Source organism: Mus musculus, chromosome 8 (assembly GCF_000001635.26).
Source record: "Mus musculus strain C57BL/6J chromosome 8, GRCm38.p6 C57BL/6J".
Lineage (NCBI taxonomy): Eukaryota > Metazoa > Chordata > Mammalia > Rodentia > Muridae > Mus > Mus musculus.
In genome coordinates, this window is record NC_000074.6 from 95,475,362 (window position 1) to 95,489,210 (window position 13,849).

Genomic DNA, 13,849 nt, shown 5'->3' on the forward strand with positions numbered 1-13,849 from the left:
ACTCTCAAGTCCTACTTCAACTTTTTGCTTAACTCATATATTATACACACACATTAACAAGTTACAAATACTAAGACAGGTATTCGTATCTTCAGTTAACTGAGAGGGGGAGGGGGGCTTACAAACCATGTACTGACTCATATTTGTCTATTATGTACAAAGTCTTTAGGTTTATTCCCTAGTACCATCTCTTGCAGTCTTAGTTTTGTGTGTGTATGTATGAGTCAGGAAAGAGACAGGGTGTCTAGCTCAGGTTGGCCTTAAATTCCCTACTTGAGAATGACCTTGAATTTCTGATCATCCATTTGGCTTCGATTTTCTGTGTGCTGGGATTATAGGCACATATCACCTTGCCTAATTTATGCAGTTCTAGGGATCAAACTCAAGGCCTACTTATGCTATCAGACACTACCAACTCAGCTATACCCCTAAATTTACATTTTCTATATATATGGTGTGTATGAGCAATGCCCATTTTTATCTCAAACATTAAGAACACACAAACACACACACACAGAGTGAATTTATATCCTCAAGTGGATAAACCCACTTTAACCTGAACATTAACTAGTTCTGGGCTAGCCACCAATCTGAACTAAGCAGGATAGGATATATTAATAACAATCATTACAAACTTGTATATAACAACCCCTTCTCAGGCTCGATCAGGGTCCAAAAGAAAAATATTTTCTCACCCTGTATTATTACTGTGCAGGTGGGCAAATTACTTAATGTTTGTCAGTTTGTTTCCTTACAGTAAGATGTCAACCACAGCAGTACAGAGCCCCTGTTTCATCACAGGGTTTAAATGGGGTGATATAGCTAAGTACTCAGCATAGCACCGGCCTACAGCAGGCACTCAGGTAGCCACTAAAGCATGGGGATGTCCTCAGCATACAGAAGCAAAGACCTGCTTCTTACTCTCCTAGAGAACAGGGAGATAACCAGACAGAGCAGGTGGACAGCAGCAAGAGGACATAAGTGGCAGGAAGGTGATCTTAAGGATCAAAGCCTAGGCAATCAAATACAGCCATGTTTTTCCTTAGGGGAAGAAACAAAGGGAATAGCACCCTAGGGTAGGTCAAAATTAAAAATATTATTTTAAAATTTCAAAAAAAAATTTTATTATAGTGTATATGTACATACACATGTGTATATTGGCACATGTGCCATGGCACACATGTGGAGTCAGAGGACAGCTCTGTGGATCAGGCTCTTTTGTTCTACCCTGACATGGTTATTAGGGATCAAATTCTAGTCACCAGGCCTGTGTGACAAGTGCCTGTATCTACTTAGTCATCTTGCCCCAAATGAAGCATTTTAACAAAAGCATTTTAGTTGTAAAAATATATATTTTTATTTGCATATATACAATGTGAGGGGCTTGTGGTTGATGCAGAGCTAAAGACTAGCAATATGAAACAGTAAGGCTTCCTTTTCAAAGGACTGGTGGTCTGAGACCTGTTTAGTTCTCTACACTAGAGTCAACATAGAGATTCCCAAGATCAGACTACTAGATACTAGAGTAAGGTAAGAGAATGCAAACTGGCAGTGAGAAGCTTTCAAAAACAACAAAAGCAGGGCCTCAGGGAGCTATCTAGCGAACCTCTGTGGGCTAAATCAAAGAAACAGGGAAGAAATCTTTGGTGGAGTTTTTCTATGTACATATTTAGGTTCCATTTAATGGTGACAGCCAGCTCACCAATGAGCGTGACTGTTGTATGGTTTTTAAATCCCCTCAGCAGTAATTACCAGTGCCATCAGCCCATTATGCAGCACCACACGAGGTCCTGGGTGTTAAACAGCCCACCCCAATCCACTAGCACAAGCCCCAGCCACCAGGCACCTACCACAGGGTCCTTTACAGTGTCAATCAGCTTAATGATATTTGTTCCACCACGAAGGTTCTCCAGAATCTTAACCTCTCGTTTTATCTTCTTTTTCTTCACTGGCTTAAATACACAAGAGTAATCAGAAGTGAGACTCCTTTTGAAGTTAATATAATAAATACAACGTTAATCAATGTTAAGCAACAGCGTGGATCGTTTGCTGTATACTATGTTGTGTTAAAGAATATGCTTAAATTAGAAGAAAGTAAGTGAGCTTACCCATAGGACTCTTTTAGGTTAAACATTTTAGTTTATAGCTTATGTGATCTTTAAGTAGTTACATCTAGGGCACTTAGCAAACTTTAACATTCATGTAGTCTTTTAAAAATAAATGCATGTTTATTGGATCACTGCCAAATGTGTTATAGCTCTCAACAGCTGTAGACCATGGACAAGTGGAAAACTGAAATGGGTAGACACCTGCTCTTTCCATGAGTTATATGTAATTGTGTCTTATGAGCAAGAACCAGTTCACTGACATCAAGTTACAAACTTGTTTCCAAGCTGTTGGCTCCCATTTCCTATTGCCACTCCCACTTCCTTAATATTTAGAATCAAATCAGCTCAGAGCCAGTAACTCTCCCAACGATCTCATTCCTAGAGAGAGAAAGCTGTTGGATCAGCAAGGGAGAAAGCTGATCTCCAGCAGTGACCGCTAACTGCTAAGGCACCAACCTACAAATGGAAAATTAAAGTTCTTCTTAGAAATACTCCCAGTATGTGTTACTATTTCCTGTCTGAAGTTAACAAATAAAAGCAGTTTTGAAAAGGCAATTGTGTGCCGGGCACGCCTTTAATCCCAGCACTTGGGAAGCAGAGGCAGGCGGATTTCTGAGTTTGAGGCCAGCCTGGTCTACAAAGTGAGTTCCAGGACAGCCAGGGCTACACAGAGAAACCCTGTCTCGAAAAACCAACCAACCAACCAACCAAGCAAGCAAACAAACAAGAAACAGAAACGTGTGTCATTATCAATATAATTTATAACTCAGGACAGCCACAGGCACATCAGTGAGCGTGCACTCTTTGACCTTCACCTACTGACTGAGGAGGAAGTCCACTGACCCCATGAAGCCTCTAAGCAGGAGGGTCAGTAGCAGAGGAGCTATTCACCCAGGGTCACAGCTAACAGAAGCAAGACTCAGGCTTGGCAACCTGACTGGTCAGCAGCACCCTCATCTCCTCTGGGCTTTTCTCCCAAGTGGGTCAAGGGAGAGACTGAGCTAAGGAAATGGGCTACTTTATTGTTAAGGCACTGTTATAACAGCAAGGTAAAGAGACGTCCATGGATTTTCCTGAATGATAAAATAAGACCTAAAGGGCCTTGCTCGGGAAGGTGGAAGATGGTTCAATAGGGTGCTTGCTATCATCAAGCCTGATGACCTGAATTCAATCCCTAGAATCCACAAGGTCAAAAAGACCCACTCTCAGATTTTGTCTTCTGACCTCTGCATGGTGTGCTCTCTCTCCCAGTTCAACACACATACAATAAATATATAAATATACATATACATAACACACAGACACACACAATTTTTAAAGCTCAGAGATGACGACGCAGGTTGGTCACTGAAACATGCCTCTGGACAAGAGCAGGGAAGGTGGGCTAGCTGGAGAAGAGCAGGGAAAGTGGGCTAGCAGACGTGGCTTATTGGACAAGAGCTGTGTAAGTATGAGGACCCATACTCAGACCCCTCGGTGTCTATGAAAAGAGCCAGGCATGACTGTAGCTTGCTGATTGGCCAGTCTACCAGAATAACAGTGACCTCTAGGTTTAATGATAGCATCTTCAGGATAACATTGTCCCCTGGCCTTCTCCAGGATACCTGCACGCCCCATCACAAGGCAGGAGGAGAAAGACTAGAGAGAGAGAGAGAGCCAGCATCACCTGCAACAGTGTCAACCTGGGGAGCAAACACAGCTGTGCGCGTATAAGCCAGCTGCCAGAACACTTCTCCACTGTCCCAGGGTTCCCAGCAGAGATCCGGCCACTGTGTTCGCCCCATCTCTTCCAGGAATCTTATTCGGTTTCTGTAATCAAGGCCTCAATGTTGGGGAGAAACCAAGTGCCATAAAACTCAATTAAAAACAGCTAGGGCACGCAGCTTCTATGTGTGATCTGCCAACATCATGAAAGGGAGGTATTAGTCCAGATTTAAAAAAGAAATGAATGTAACCCATGTGCTGTGATTTTCCTTACAGTGAAGAAGAGTGAAGAACTAGCAAATGTAAATAAAACCACAGACTAGGTAACAGTACTGGGTTAATGTTAATTCTTATTTTTTAACATGATACTATAGGACTATGTAAGGAATCACCATTTTAAGGAAAATACTAAAATAAAACAGTTAGGGATGACTGATTTACACAGGTCATAGAAACATGTTAAGCATACTATATTTATATGCACACATCTGAAAACATATATTTGTCTACATAAATAGACAAGTGTGTGTGTGGGGTCTACTTATGGGAGAAAAACTGAGAAGGATAAAGCCAATGTTCAATTAAAAAAGCCCTCCTGCTCCTGACAGCACCCACGCACAGCGCCAGTACACACACTGCTTCTCTGCCTCTGCCACTTTCTCCAGCCTTGTGTTGCTCCTTAGCTCCCCAGCAACACACAAGTGCAGCTCCTGGAACTCAGAAAGACTGAGTAAAGAGACCTCACAGTGCAGCTAAGCACATTCAGATGCCCTAAAACTACCCAGACCAGACTAGGAACAGCTGGGCAACTCTGAAATGGTCCAGTGGAGCCCAGAGCAGCTGCAGTCTTCAGATGCTGCCAGATACCAAGAAGACTCAAAAAATAAAGTGACCCACAGCCCTGGACAGACCCTTTCAAAGCACAAGGCAGCAAGCAGCCCCATCTGCCTCCCTGTACTGCTCTGAGCCTAAGGAAGATTCCAGAAGCTAACTGTTAAAGAGCTTGGAGAGTGAAAGAGATCCTTTAATTGTACAAATGGAACCAGTGAAGACAAGAAGATTTACCAGAGAGCATTGCTGATACCTTGAAAGCTTTGCAAGTTTTACAGAAATAGATGCTTCAGCTCACTTGTATAGAGAACGTTCCACTGGCCACCAGTTACAAATCAGCAAGCATGCTACCAGGGCTCTCAGACATTTATCTAACTCAGATGGTTATCTGTCTCAAAGAGTCAAACAGCAGTAGTTTAGCTGTTTTCCAAACTGATTTTTTTTTTCTCAAAGTAGATAAAGCAGCAGCAAAAGTTAACTGGCCGCAGCCCCCGAGCACTGGGATCAGGTATTACTACCATGCATGTTGAGAAACATTAAAGCAAAGAAAAACAAAGTTTTAACCACAAAAACTTGTTTAACATTTAAAGTGTTTTAGATGTACACTCAGAAAAGAAAAAAAGGGCAAATTGCCTATTCAGAAAGTTTCCTGATGGCCATCTGGAAGACCCTTGCTCAAAGTGGCCCAGATCTTAAAAAACAAACAAACAAACAAACAAACCTACAACAAAATATAAGCTGGTGACACACTGTAGAAAAGTCAACAAAGCCATCACCTTCCTAGTGAGCCCAGCCCCTCTCCTATAGAGCCAGCGCTGTGGAGTTTAATGACAGTATCCACTGCAATTCATCTAGTCAACTTTTGCTTACCAACTGCATGTGAGTCAGAACCTCAAGCCATTAAAGAAAGTATCAAAGCAAAGCCTTTTAAAATTTATTTCCAAGTTCAACTAGATTGATAAATTCAAGACAGACAATAATATAGCCACCAACTTTTAAACTTTGATCCTATTATCCAATCACTGACTGCTGAACAAAGGTGTCCATCCGACCCTTGCAATGAAGAATTATAATCAACAATTTGTGCCAGGAATGAAAAACGATGGAGGAGGGAATAGGCTTAGCCAGGCTGACATGAACTTCCTCATTTGCATACATCTTTGAAAACTACTACATTTGACCTACATAAAAATATGAGCTAACCAATGTCATTTACAGCAACTTTTCCTCTACTCTTTCAAGTCTCACCATTCTACTTACATTACCAGTTCCTTGAGGGAAATTATTCTCAAAACTAAACAAGAAAAAAAAAATGTACAAAGGCAAAGTATAAAATCCCAATGACAACACACTATTAAGAAGATTAATTAAAAAAAATAAAATAAAAAATTAGCTAGTGTGATGGTACATACTTGTAGTCCTAGCAGTTGGGAGGCTGTACAAGGAAAATTTACATGTCTAAGGCCAGCCTGGGCTAGCTAGCTGGTGAGATTTAGTCTCAAAAAAGAAAACATCATTAAAACAGAAAACATGCTGCTGAGGATACAAAGAAGACTCCTCACATCCTGCTGTGGACATTATAAAATGGATCAGCTCCTGTGAAAACATCTTAGGAGAAGCCAAGCAGTCAGGAATGGTGGCACAGGCCTACAATCGAAGCACTCAGAAGGCTGAGGCAAATCATCAGCTCAAGACCAGCCTGGGCAACTTAAGAGATGCCATTTATAGAGAGAGATAAATTACCATATAAGCCACCAATTGCACTTCTGAAGATACCCAAAAGCTGCAAAGCATAGGCTCAAAGAGGAATTTGTATGCCCGTCTTCAAAGCAGCTCAGGTCACACGGTGACGACATGGAAGCAGCTTAGTGTTGGCTACTGATGAACGGATATATAAAAGCCCATTACTGCCGGGCATGGTGGCGCACACCTTTAATCCCAGCACTTGGGAGGCAGAGGCAGGCAGATTTCTGAGTTCGAAGCCAGTCTGGTCTACAGAATGAGTTCCAGGCCAACCAGGGCTATACAGAGAAACTCTGTCTCGAAAAACAAAACAAACAAAAAACCCAAAACCAAAGCCCATCATTACTTTTATTCTCCAAAAGGAAAGAAATTATTCTTTCCTTTTTAGTTTTCTTTGAAACAGGGTCTTACACTAATGCCTAGATTTGCCTTGAACTTAGGGTATTTCCCTCTATCTCAACTCTGAAGTGCTGACATTACAGGCTTGCCTAGCAAAAACTAAACTGTATCGTATGCATATAGGCAGCAGGTTAAGTCAAATACACCAGTCATAAGCCAGATTTATGATTTCACTTATGCGATACCTGACAGTCAAACAACAAATGGTGGCTGCTAGGAGCTGGGGAATAGAAGACTGGGGAACCATCATTTAATGGGTATAGTTTTAGTTTTACAAGATAAAAAAAACTATGCAGATAGATGGTTATAGTGGTCCTAACAGCATTATCAATTCATTTAATGCCACAAACTGCACGCTTATAAATGGTTGCATTGCTTAAATTTTATGCTATATTCAATATACATAACAGGGGGTAGGTTGCGAAGCATAGAGCAGAGTCTTTTAATCTCACCAAGTTAATGTTACAATCCCTTTGACTATTGGCTTTGCTTTTAAAATTGTTCAATTAGTTCAAGTGTAACACTGTTATTACTGTATCATATTGCTCTCTCAGCACTGAGTTTATTAAGCACATTTAATCTTCTGAGGTAAGTTAATTCTCTTCCTACAGTTTACCCAAAGCATCTAATGTCACAGAGCTAACTATTAAACCTGACATCTACCTTTCAGGCAGTTTACTCTGGAAAGAAAAACACTACAGATTCTGACAATAATATCAGCTACATACCCTTCTACCTTTATATCATATAATCCTATTTTAATGATGAGAAAAAAAAGAGCCAAAGGCTATAAATGAACAATGTAGAACTCAAGTCCTCTGCCCTATTTTTCACATGGCTAACAGTCTACACTTGGATTATGAATGGTAGACAGTAGACCCATAAACTAGGTTGTAAATGCCATATGAAGCCTTGAGCCATGCACAAGGATGGGTACTATCACTGTATACTTTTCACACACAATTCTCTCTAATGTAGTAAAGGGATTAAGCTATACAGCCCAAAATCTGGTGAGTAACTGCTGTGAGACTTGGAGAAACTGTATAGGTCAAAAGGACTAAAGCAGTGGTCCTCAACCTGGGAGTCAAATGACCCTTTCACAGGGGTCACCTAACCCATCAGAAAACACAGATATATTTACATTATGCTTCATAACAGTATCAAAATTATAAGGTAGCAATAAAATAATTTTATGGCTGGAGGTTACAATAGCACGAGGAACTAACTATATTAAAGGGTCACAGCACTAGGAAGGCTGAGAACCACCGTTCTAAGGAAACTGGTGCGTGATCAACAAGATGTCTCAGCAGGTAAAAGCCCAGGCTGTAGTGACCTGCATTCAATCCTGGGACCACAGTATGGAAGGAAAGAAACAAGCCCTGCAAGTCATCCTCTGACTCCACACATGAACCGCGTGTCTCCCCTGACCTCCAAAGTAAGCAAGAAAGAGATTTTAAAAAGTAAAAACTGAACGCAATAAAATCACCACCAAGGCCTGAGAGCAGACAAATCAGCAAGCATGCATCTGTGGGAACGAAGACAGAACTCACTCAAGTTCAGTCTGCTTCAAGCCCGACTTCCAAGCCATCCCCTTTAGAAGAGTAACTCCAAACACAGACAGTTCCCGTTCACTTCCAGTGAGTGCCCTTCTCTCTTCCATGACAACTCAGAATTACCAACAAGTCAACCAGCTAATGTCCCCATTTCCTGTGACACACAGATTCCTAATTCACAGTGCCTGCACTCACTGTGATCCTTCCTACAGAAATCGGTCTGATATGCTTCTAATGGATTCTAAGCAAGTACATTCTGTGATTCTGCTCAACCCTCTACGTATGTCCCTATAATGTCAACGTTACAAATAACTCCGGCCAATTTACATACAATTTCTAACAATTTATATTACCAATACTCCAATACTCTTAGTAACTACTCATTTACTATGAAACATTTGCTAAAACTAGAATTTACAAAAAAGCGAAGCTTTTATTAACATGTCTCTTTATGAAGATGTCTTGGTACCTTTGCTTAAATGATGGGTAAAAGAATAACCTTCCCTCAGACAGAGAGGGCCCAGAGGAGGGAACATTTGATCTTAGAAAGACACAATCATTTGGATATGACAAAGGCCATCAGCCAAGAACTAAATCACTAATAAAGAGCTGTAATCAATGCCAATCTTCCTTTTAAGAACCTACAATCTTATTCTGTTTGCTGTGTTAAGGTGGGGGAAGGGTAAGGACTAGCTCCAGGACCTCAAGCTTGCTAGCTAGTGCTCTACCAGTGAGCAGCCACCCTAGTCCTACCAATGCAAAAAACAAAAAGAACTACAAATATGTAAGATATGTTTAAGACAAATTTTAACACCACCATTCCCTTCGTCAAGAATTTTGAGAGGGGAAAGTGACAGTCAGCCAAGCTGTCTATAATATAAAATAATGCTGTTAACAGCAGCCTTACATGAGAATTTCCAAGCCGCTGCAGCACTGGGTCAAAGCACTTTGGAGGATTGCTCTTGACATGCACGGAGGAAACAGCAGTTTAACTAAAAGCTCTCAAGGACCCCAGGAAGGGCTGGAATGAATGCACACAAGCCGTGTTCACCAATGCTTTAATTTTACTTCTGGGCACACCTTCAAGAACTGACAGCTTACAGTCAAGATGAAACTCAGGACAAGAAGTAGCCTTCTACCTTGTTGCATAAATAAACCCTTTTTTAAAAAAAATCATTTTCCTTTCTTGTTAACACAATTTCTGACACCACTCCCCAAAAATAAAAGACATGGCTTCTCTATTCACTACAAAGTTTTAAGGTCTAACCTCAGACCTGCACACATGCTCACTTTTTCACACAGACACATTAAAGAAACTGTTAAGAGTTATTACATTTAAGCCAGGCGTGGTGGTGCACGCCTTTAATCCCAGCACCTGAGGGGCAGAGGCAGGTGGATTGCTGAGTTCAAGGCCAACCTGGTCTACAGAGTGAGTTCCAGGACAGCCAGGGCTATACAGAGAAACCCTGTTTTAGAAAAAAATAAAACAAAACAAAAAAACCCACAGACCTTTCACTAGCAGCTTTTTAAATTTGTAAAGTCCTCTAATAGCCTCAACTTACCTTGACAAATGAAATACTTAGAAATCTTACATGCAAGTTAAATGAAATAAAAGCCCTCCATCACTACGCACCCAACTGTGACAAAATGACAAAGACTGATATGAAGTGTCACTGAGTGCCTGCGCCCTGTGTCTCAGTCACCACGTGCCCACCTAGTCTTTCCTGTGAGATTCTATGAAAAGCAAACCTTTCCCAGACTGCCCTAAACCGAGCAGCTGGCACTGCTAAGGGCTTAATTTTCTCTGAGAAAATATCACAATAGTAGGTATTAGTCGTAACTTCAACTTATTTGAGTAATAAGCATAATTTTGGTATAGCCTCTGTTCTTTTTGAAAAATACTTCCAATCCATTATAAAAGCAAAACCACAATATTAGTGATTTCTTACTCTACCCTTCAAATATAAAGAAAAGCTACACAGAAATGCCTACACAGTGGTTTGACAAAGGAGTATGAGGTGGTTCAGACTGCCCTCTGAGAAAAACCAAACACGTCAGGAACTAGAGCATCGAGCGGGTCTCCCAAATCTCATGCTTGAACTTGAACCTGTGCTCAGTGCTAAGATCCTACAGCCCAGGCTGAAATGAACACTCAGAGGAATGAAGAAGTAGGAAGGAAGAGCTCTGGTGAAGGTCCATTTCAACAGAACAATGATGTCAGGTACATTTCTTTGTGCCTAGGTCTGCTATCTGTAAAAATAATTTAAAGCCGCTTCCGTACTGGATGTGGTAAATATATGCATTGGATCTTTAGAGCAGAGGAAAAACTATCAAGCAACTCATCTCTGAAGTTCCTCACAAGAACCATGGGAAACTACTAACCCTATGTTTCCTTAAACACACTGGGGCTTACACACACCTGAGCACTGTTCCCTTCCAAACACTCCACAGCAAACAGCACTTAGTCCCAAAATGCTACTGCACAGACATTTAGACATTTCCCTGAAATTGCTTTAGACTTGGCAAATTCAATCCTCCAAATGTGCAGCAACAGAACATGGATATTCCCAACTATGCTTGTTTTTGCTTATCCTTAAAATGAAAATGTCTGAAGTAACTTCTATTCAAAACAGGTTTATGTAAGTAATGAAATTGCATGGTTTCCTCCAGCAAGTTCCCTGAAGGAAACATTTCTCTGCTTAAAACACACCCCTCCCATAACTACAGACCTCCAATGTACAACTCATACTTAGCGGGGCCAAGCTCCCTATCTGCCATCATTCCTTCCTTCTCACCCCAGTGTCTTGGGCAGCAGCAATAGCATCACCCATCTCTGCAGCAACTCTGCTCCTTCATCACTAGGCCAGGATGGTAAGGAGCATTAGCAGCAGCCATTTTTTTTGAAAGGTGATTCACACAACGCTAAAATCTACACAATTAAATAAGAACTGCCCTAAGGCACAAGCTTTTCAATCCTGCATTTTTGTTCACTGGGCACTGTGAAAATCTGGTGAAACACTACCACTCTCCAGTGCTCTTTCACTAGTGACACACATACATGTTAAGTGATCTGACAACATGAAAAACTGCCCAGATCCTAAGGTGACAAGCATATGCATTTAAATGACTTGACAACCATGAAGAACCGCTCAGGTCCTACGAACCACCCTCTCGAACAACCTACAAAGCACTATTGAATCTTCAATCACCTGTACAGAAACTTGGCTGACTCTTCATGCTCATTAAGATCATGTCTTCATTTGAGTGATAACAAAAGCCCTATCATTATCAAAGCGAGAGGGCTAGTCTTGCCACAGAGACAAGTTTTGTTCCAGTTATTATTTCAGGGGCTAGAATGTACTCTTCTGTTGCCCCAGATCTCTTAGCGGCTGGCTTGCTATATCCAGCCCACCTGAAACTTTACTGCTACATGAAATGAAAATATCAACTGAGGGAATTGTCCTGAATTTTTGGCTTTAAACTTATCTCTGAGCAGACTCCAGTTTTGTTTTGTTTTGGGTTTTCCGGACTTTTTCTGGAGTAACTGGGAGCAGAGAGTAACGAGTACAGATTTAGAATCCCTACAGTTGACAGATTCTCCATGCAAACTCCTTCCTCTCTTGCGAATACCTCTTTATTCCATATCAGATACAGTCCCCCCTCACAAGCTTTGTTTGAGAAGTTCAGAATTCACACTTTAAATGTTCCTGACCTACCAAACTCAGAATTAAGACCAGCCCGCACATTTTCTCAAAAGTTCACAAGGAAAAGCATGGTAGGAGTCCTGTAGGAGATGCTTATTCTGGGATAGCTGGTTCTTTTGCCCTGTGGGGGGAAAGGTTACATGCCACCGTTGGCCACTCACCTTGAGAATTTTTACAACCACCCTCTCATTGTTGGTGATGTTAATGGCCTCAAATACTTCACTATACTTGCCCCGACCAAGTTTTCGAACCAGTTGGTAATCATCTTGATTACTGTGAAAGGCAAGAGATATACATAAATGCCAGGATTTGGGATTAAGCAAGCCTCTGTCCACCACACATCCATCCGCCATCTCCAACTAATCAAGCATTCGGAAGTATTCCTACCATCACACAGCAACTCATTCTCTTAAATGAGAGCCACACAGAAGCTTGGCTCCCTTCACTCTGCAGAGCTCCTAACCTAACTGACTCTTAACAAGAAGAGGAATGGGCAGCTACAAGGCCTCAGGAGCCATTAAGGGGACTAAGGGAAGCATCCCCCCTGGTGGTACTGGGGTGCCCTGCCCGTGGCTCCACGGCACCTGCCTCCCATTTCACACCTTCCAGGGGGCACTGCCCGCTCTAGACAATCTGCCCCTCTTCAAAATGACCCTCCCACCCAGCCTCATTTCAGAAAGTAAAGAGGTAGAGATTTCAACAGCTCAAGAGGACAGCCATGGACTTCCCAACCCATAGGAAGCCCAAAGTCTGAGGAGGAAGGGCCGCCCCCACCCCCGACCCCACGCTTCTCCCCACCGGCGGCTGAGCCGGGGACCGAGGCAGGGCGGACAGGAGAGGCCGGGGACACGTGCGGCCGGGGCCGGGCCTCCCTGCCAGCCCCGAGGCCGAGCGGCCGGCGGGTGCGGTTCGCGCGTGGGGCGGCCGGCGGCGGCTTTACCCCCAGCTCGGGACGTGGGCTTCGTAGTCCCAGTACTCGCGGCTCCTCAGGCTGTTCACCTCGGCGTAGACCCGGGCCCGACTGCCCGCGGCCGGGCCGGGCATGGCGGGCGGGACCGGGGGGCGCCGCGGGGCGCCGAGGGCGGCGGCGGCGCGGCGCGGGGCGCGGGGCGGCAGGCACGGGAAGCGGCGGGCCGCGGGCTGCCCAAGCAAGAGGAGGAGCGCGGCGGCGGCGGCGGGCGTCCGCGCCAGGCCGGGCCCGCGGGGGCGGGCGGACGGACGGACGCTCGGGCCGGGGGGCGCGGAAGGCGCCGGCCGAGCCGGCCCGGGGCCTTCGGCTGCCGGAGGGACGGCGGGGTTCGTGCTCCGCGGAGGCCTCCGCTCGGCTCGCGGCCCCCCAGAGGCGGTGGTGGCGGCAGCGGCAGCCACCGGTCGGGAGAGGGGCAGCGGCAGCGGCGGCGGCGGCGAAGAGGGAGGAGGAGGAGGCGGAGGAAACCCGGAAAAGGGGCCGCACTCGCCAGGAGCGGCCGCCGCCCAGCCCCGGCCCGCCCCGGCCCACAGCGCCCCCTACAGTGCGGGGGGACTATGGCCGGCGCCCGCCCCCTCAGCGAGCTCGCCACCCTCCAAGCAATGTGGCCGGCTGCCTGCCCAACTGCAGGCCACCCCCCAGAAGTCTCTACCTTTGACTGCCGCCGCGCTTAGCATAGTTCCACTGTCCAGTCACCTCGTGTCCACCCACCACGACCTCCCATATTGGCCCTGAGCTGACTTTCTTTGAAACCCAAGAACCCTCCCCTCAAACTGTCCCCCTTCCTCACTCCTCTTCCCACTCTGGACCCCACCCTGCCATCCACAGATCCCTTCCTTC

General features: G+C 44.3%; 1 protein-coding gene across 6 annotated transcripts in view; it reads right to left on the reverse strand.

Moving 5' to 3' along the window:
* Positions 1–13,507, reverse strand: part of Csnk2a2 (casein kinase 2, alpha prime polypeptide) — a 42,773-nt gene extending 29,266 nt beyond the window's left edge. Inside the window, exons 1-3 of one of the 6 annotated variants that reach the window (NM_009974.3) lie at positions 12,983–13,459; positions 12,204–12,315; positions 1,851–1,952 (exon numbers count right to left, since the gene is read on the reverse strand). In NM_009974.3, the coding sequence (NP_034104.1) occupies positions 1,851–1,952; positions 12,204–12,315; positions 12,983–13,086 (318 nt within the window). In that variant the 5' untranslated portion in view covers positions 13,087–13,459. Of the gene's footprint in view, positions 1–1,850; positions 1,953–12,203; positions 12,800–12,840 lie in introns of those variants that run through there. The other 5 variants (XM_017312556.2, XM_006530643.3, XM_006530642.1 and 2 more) reach the window with 5 other exon arrangements.
* Between the last annotated feature and the right edge of the window lie 342 nt (positions 13,508–13,849).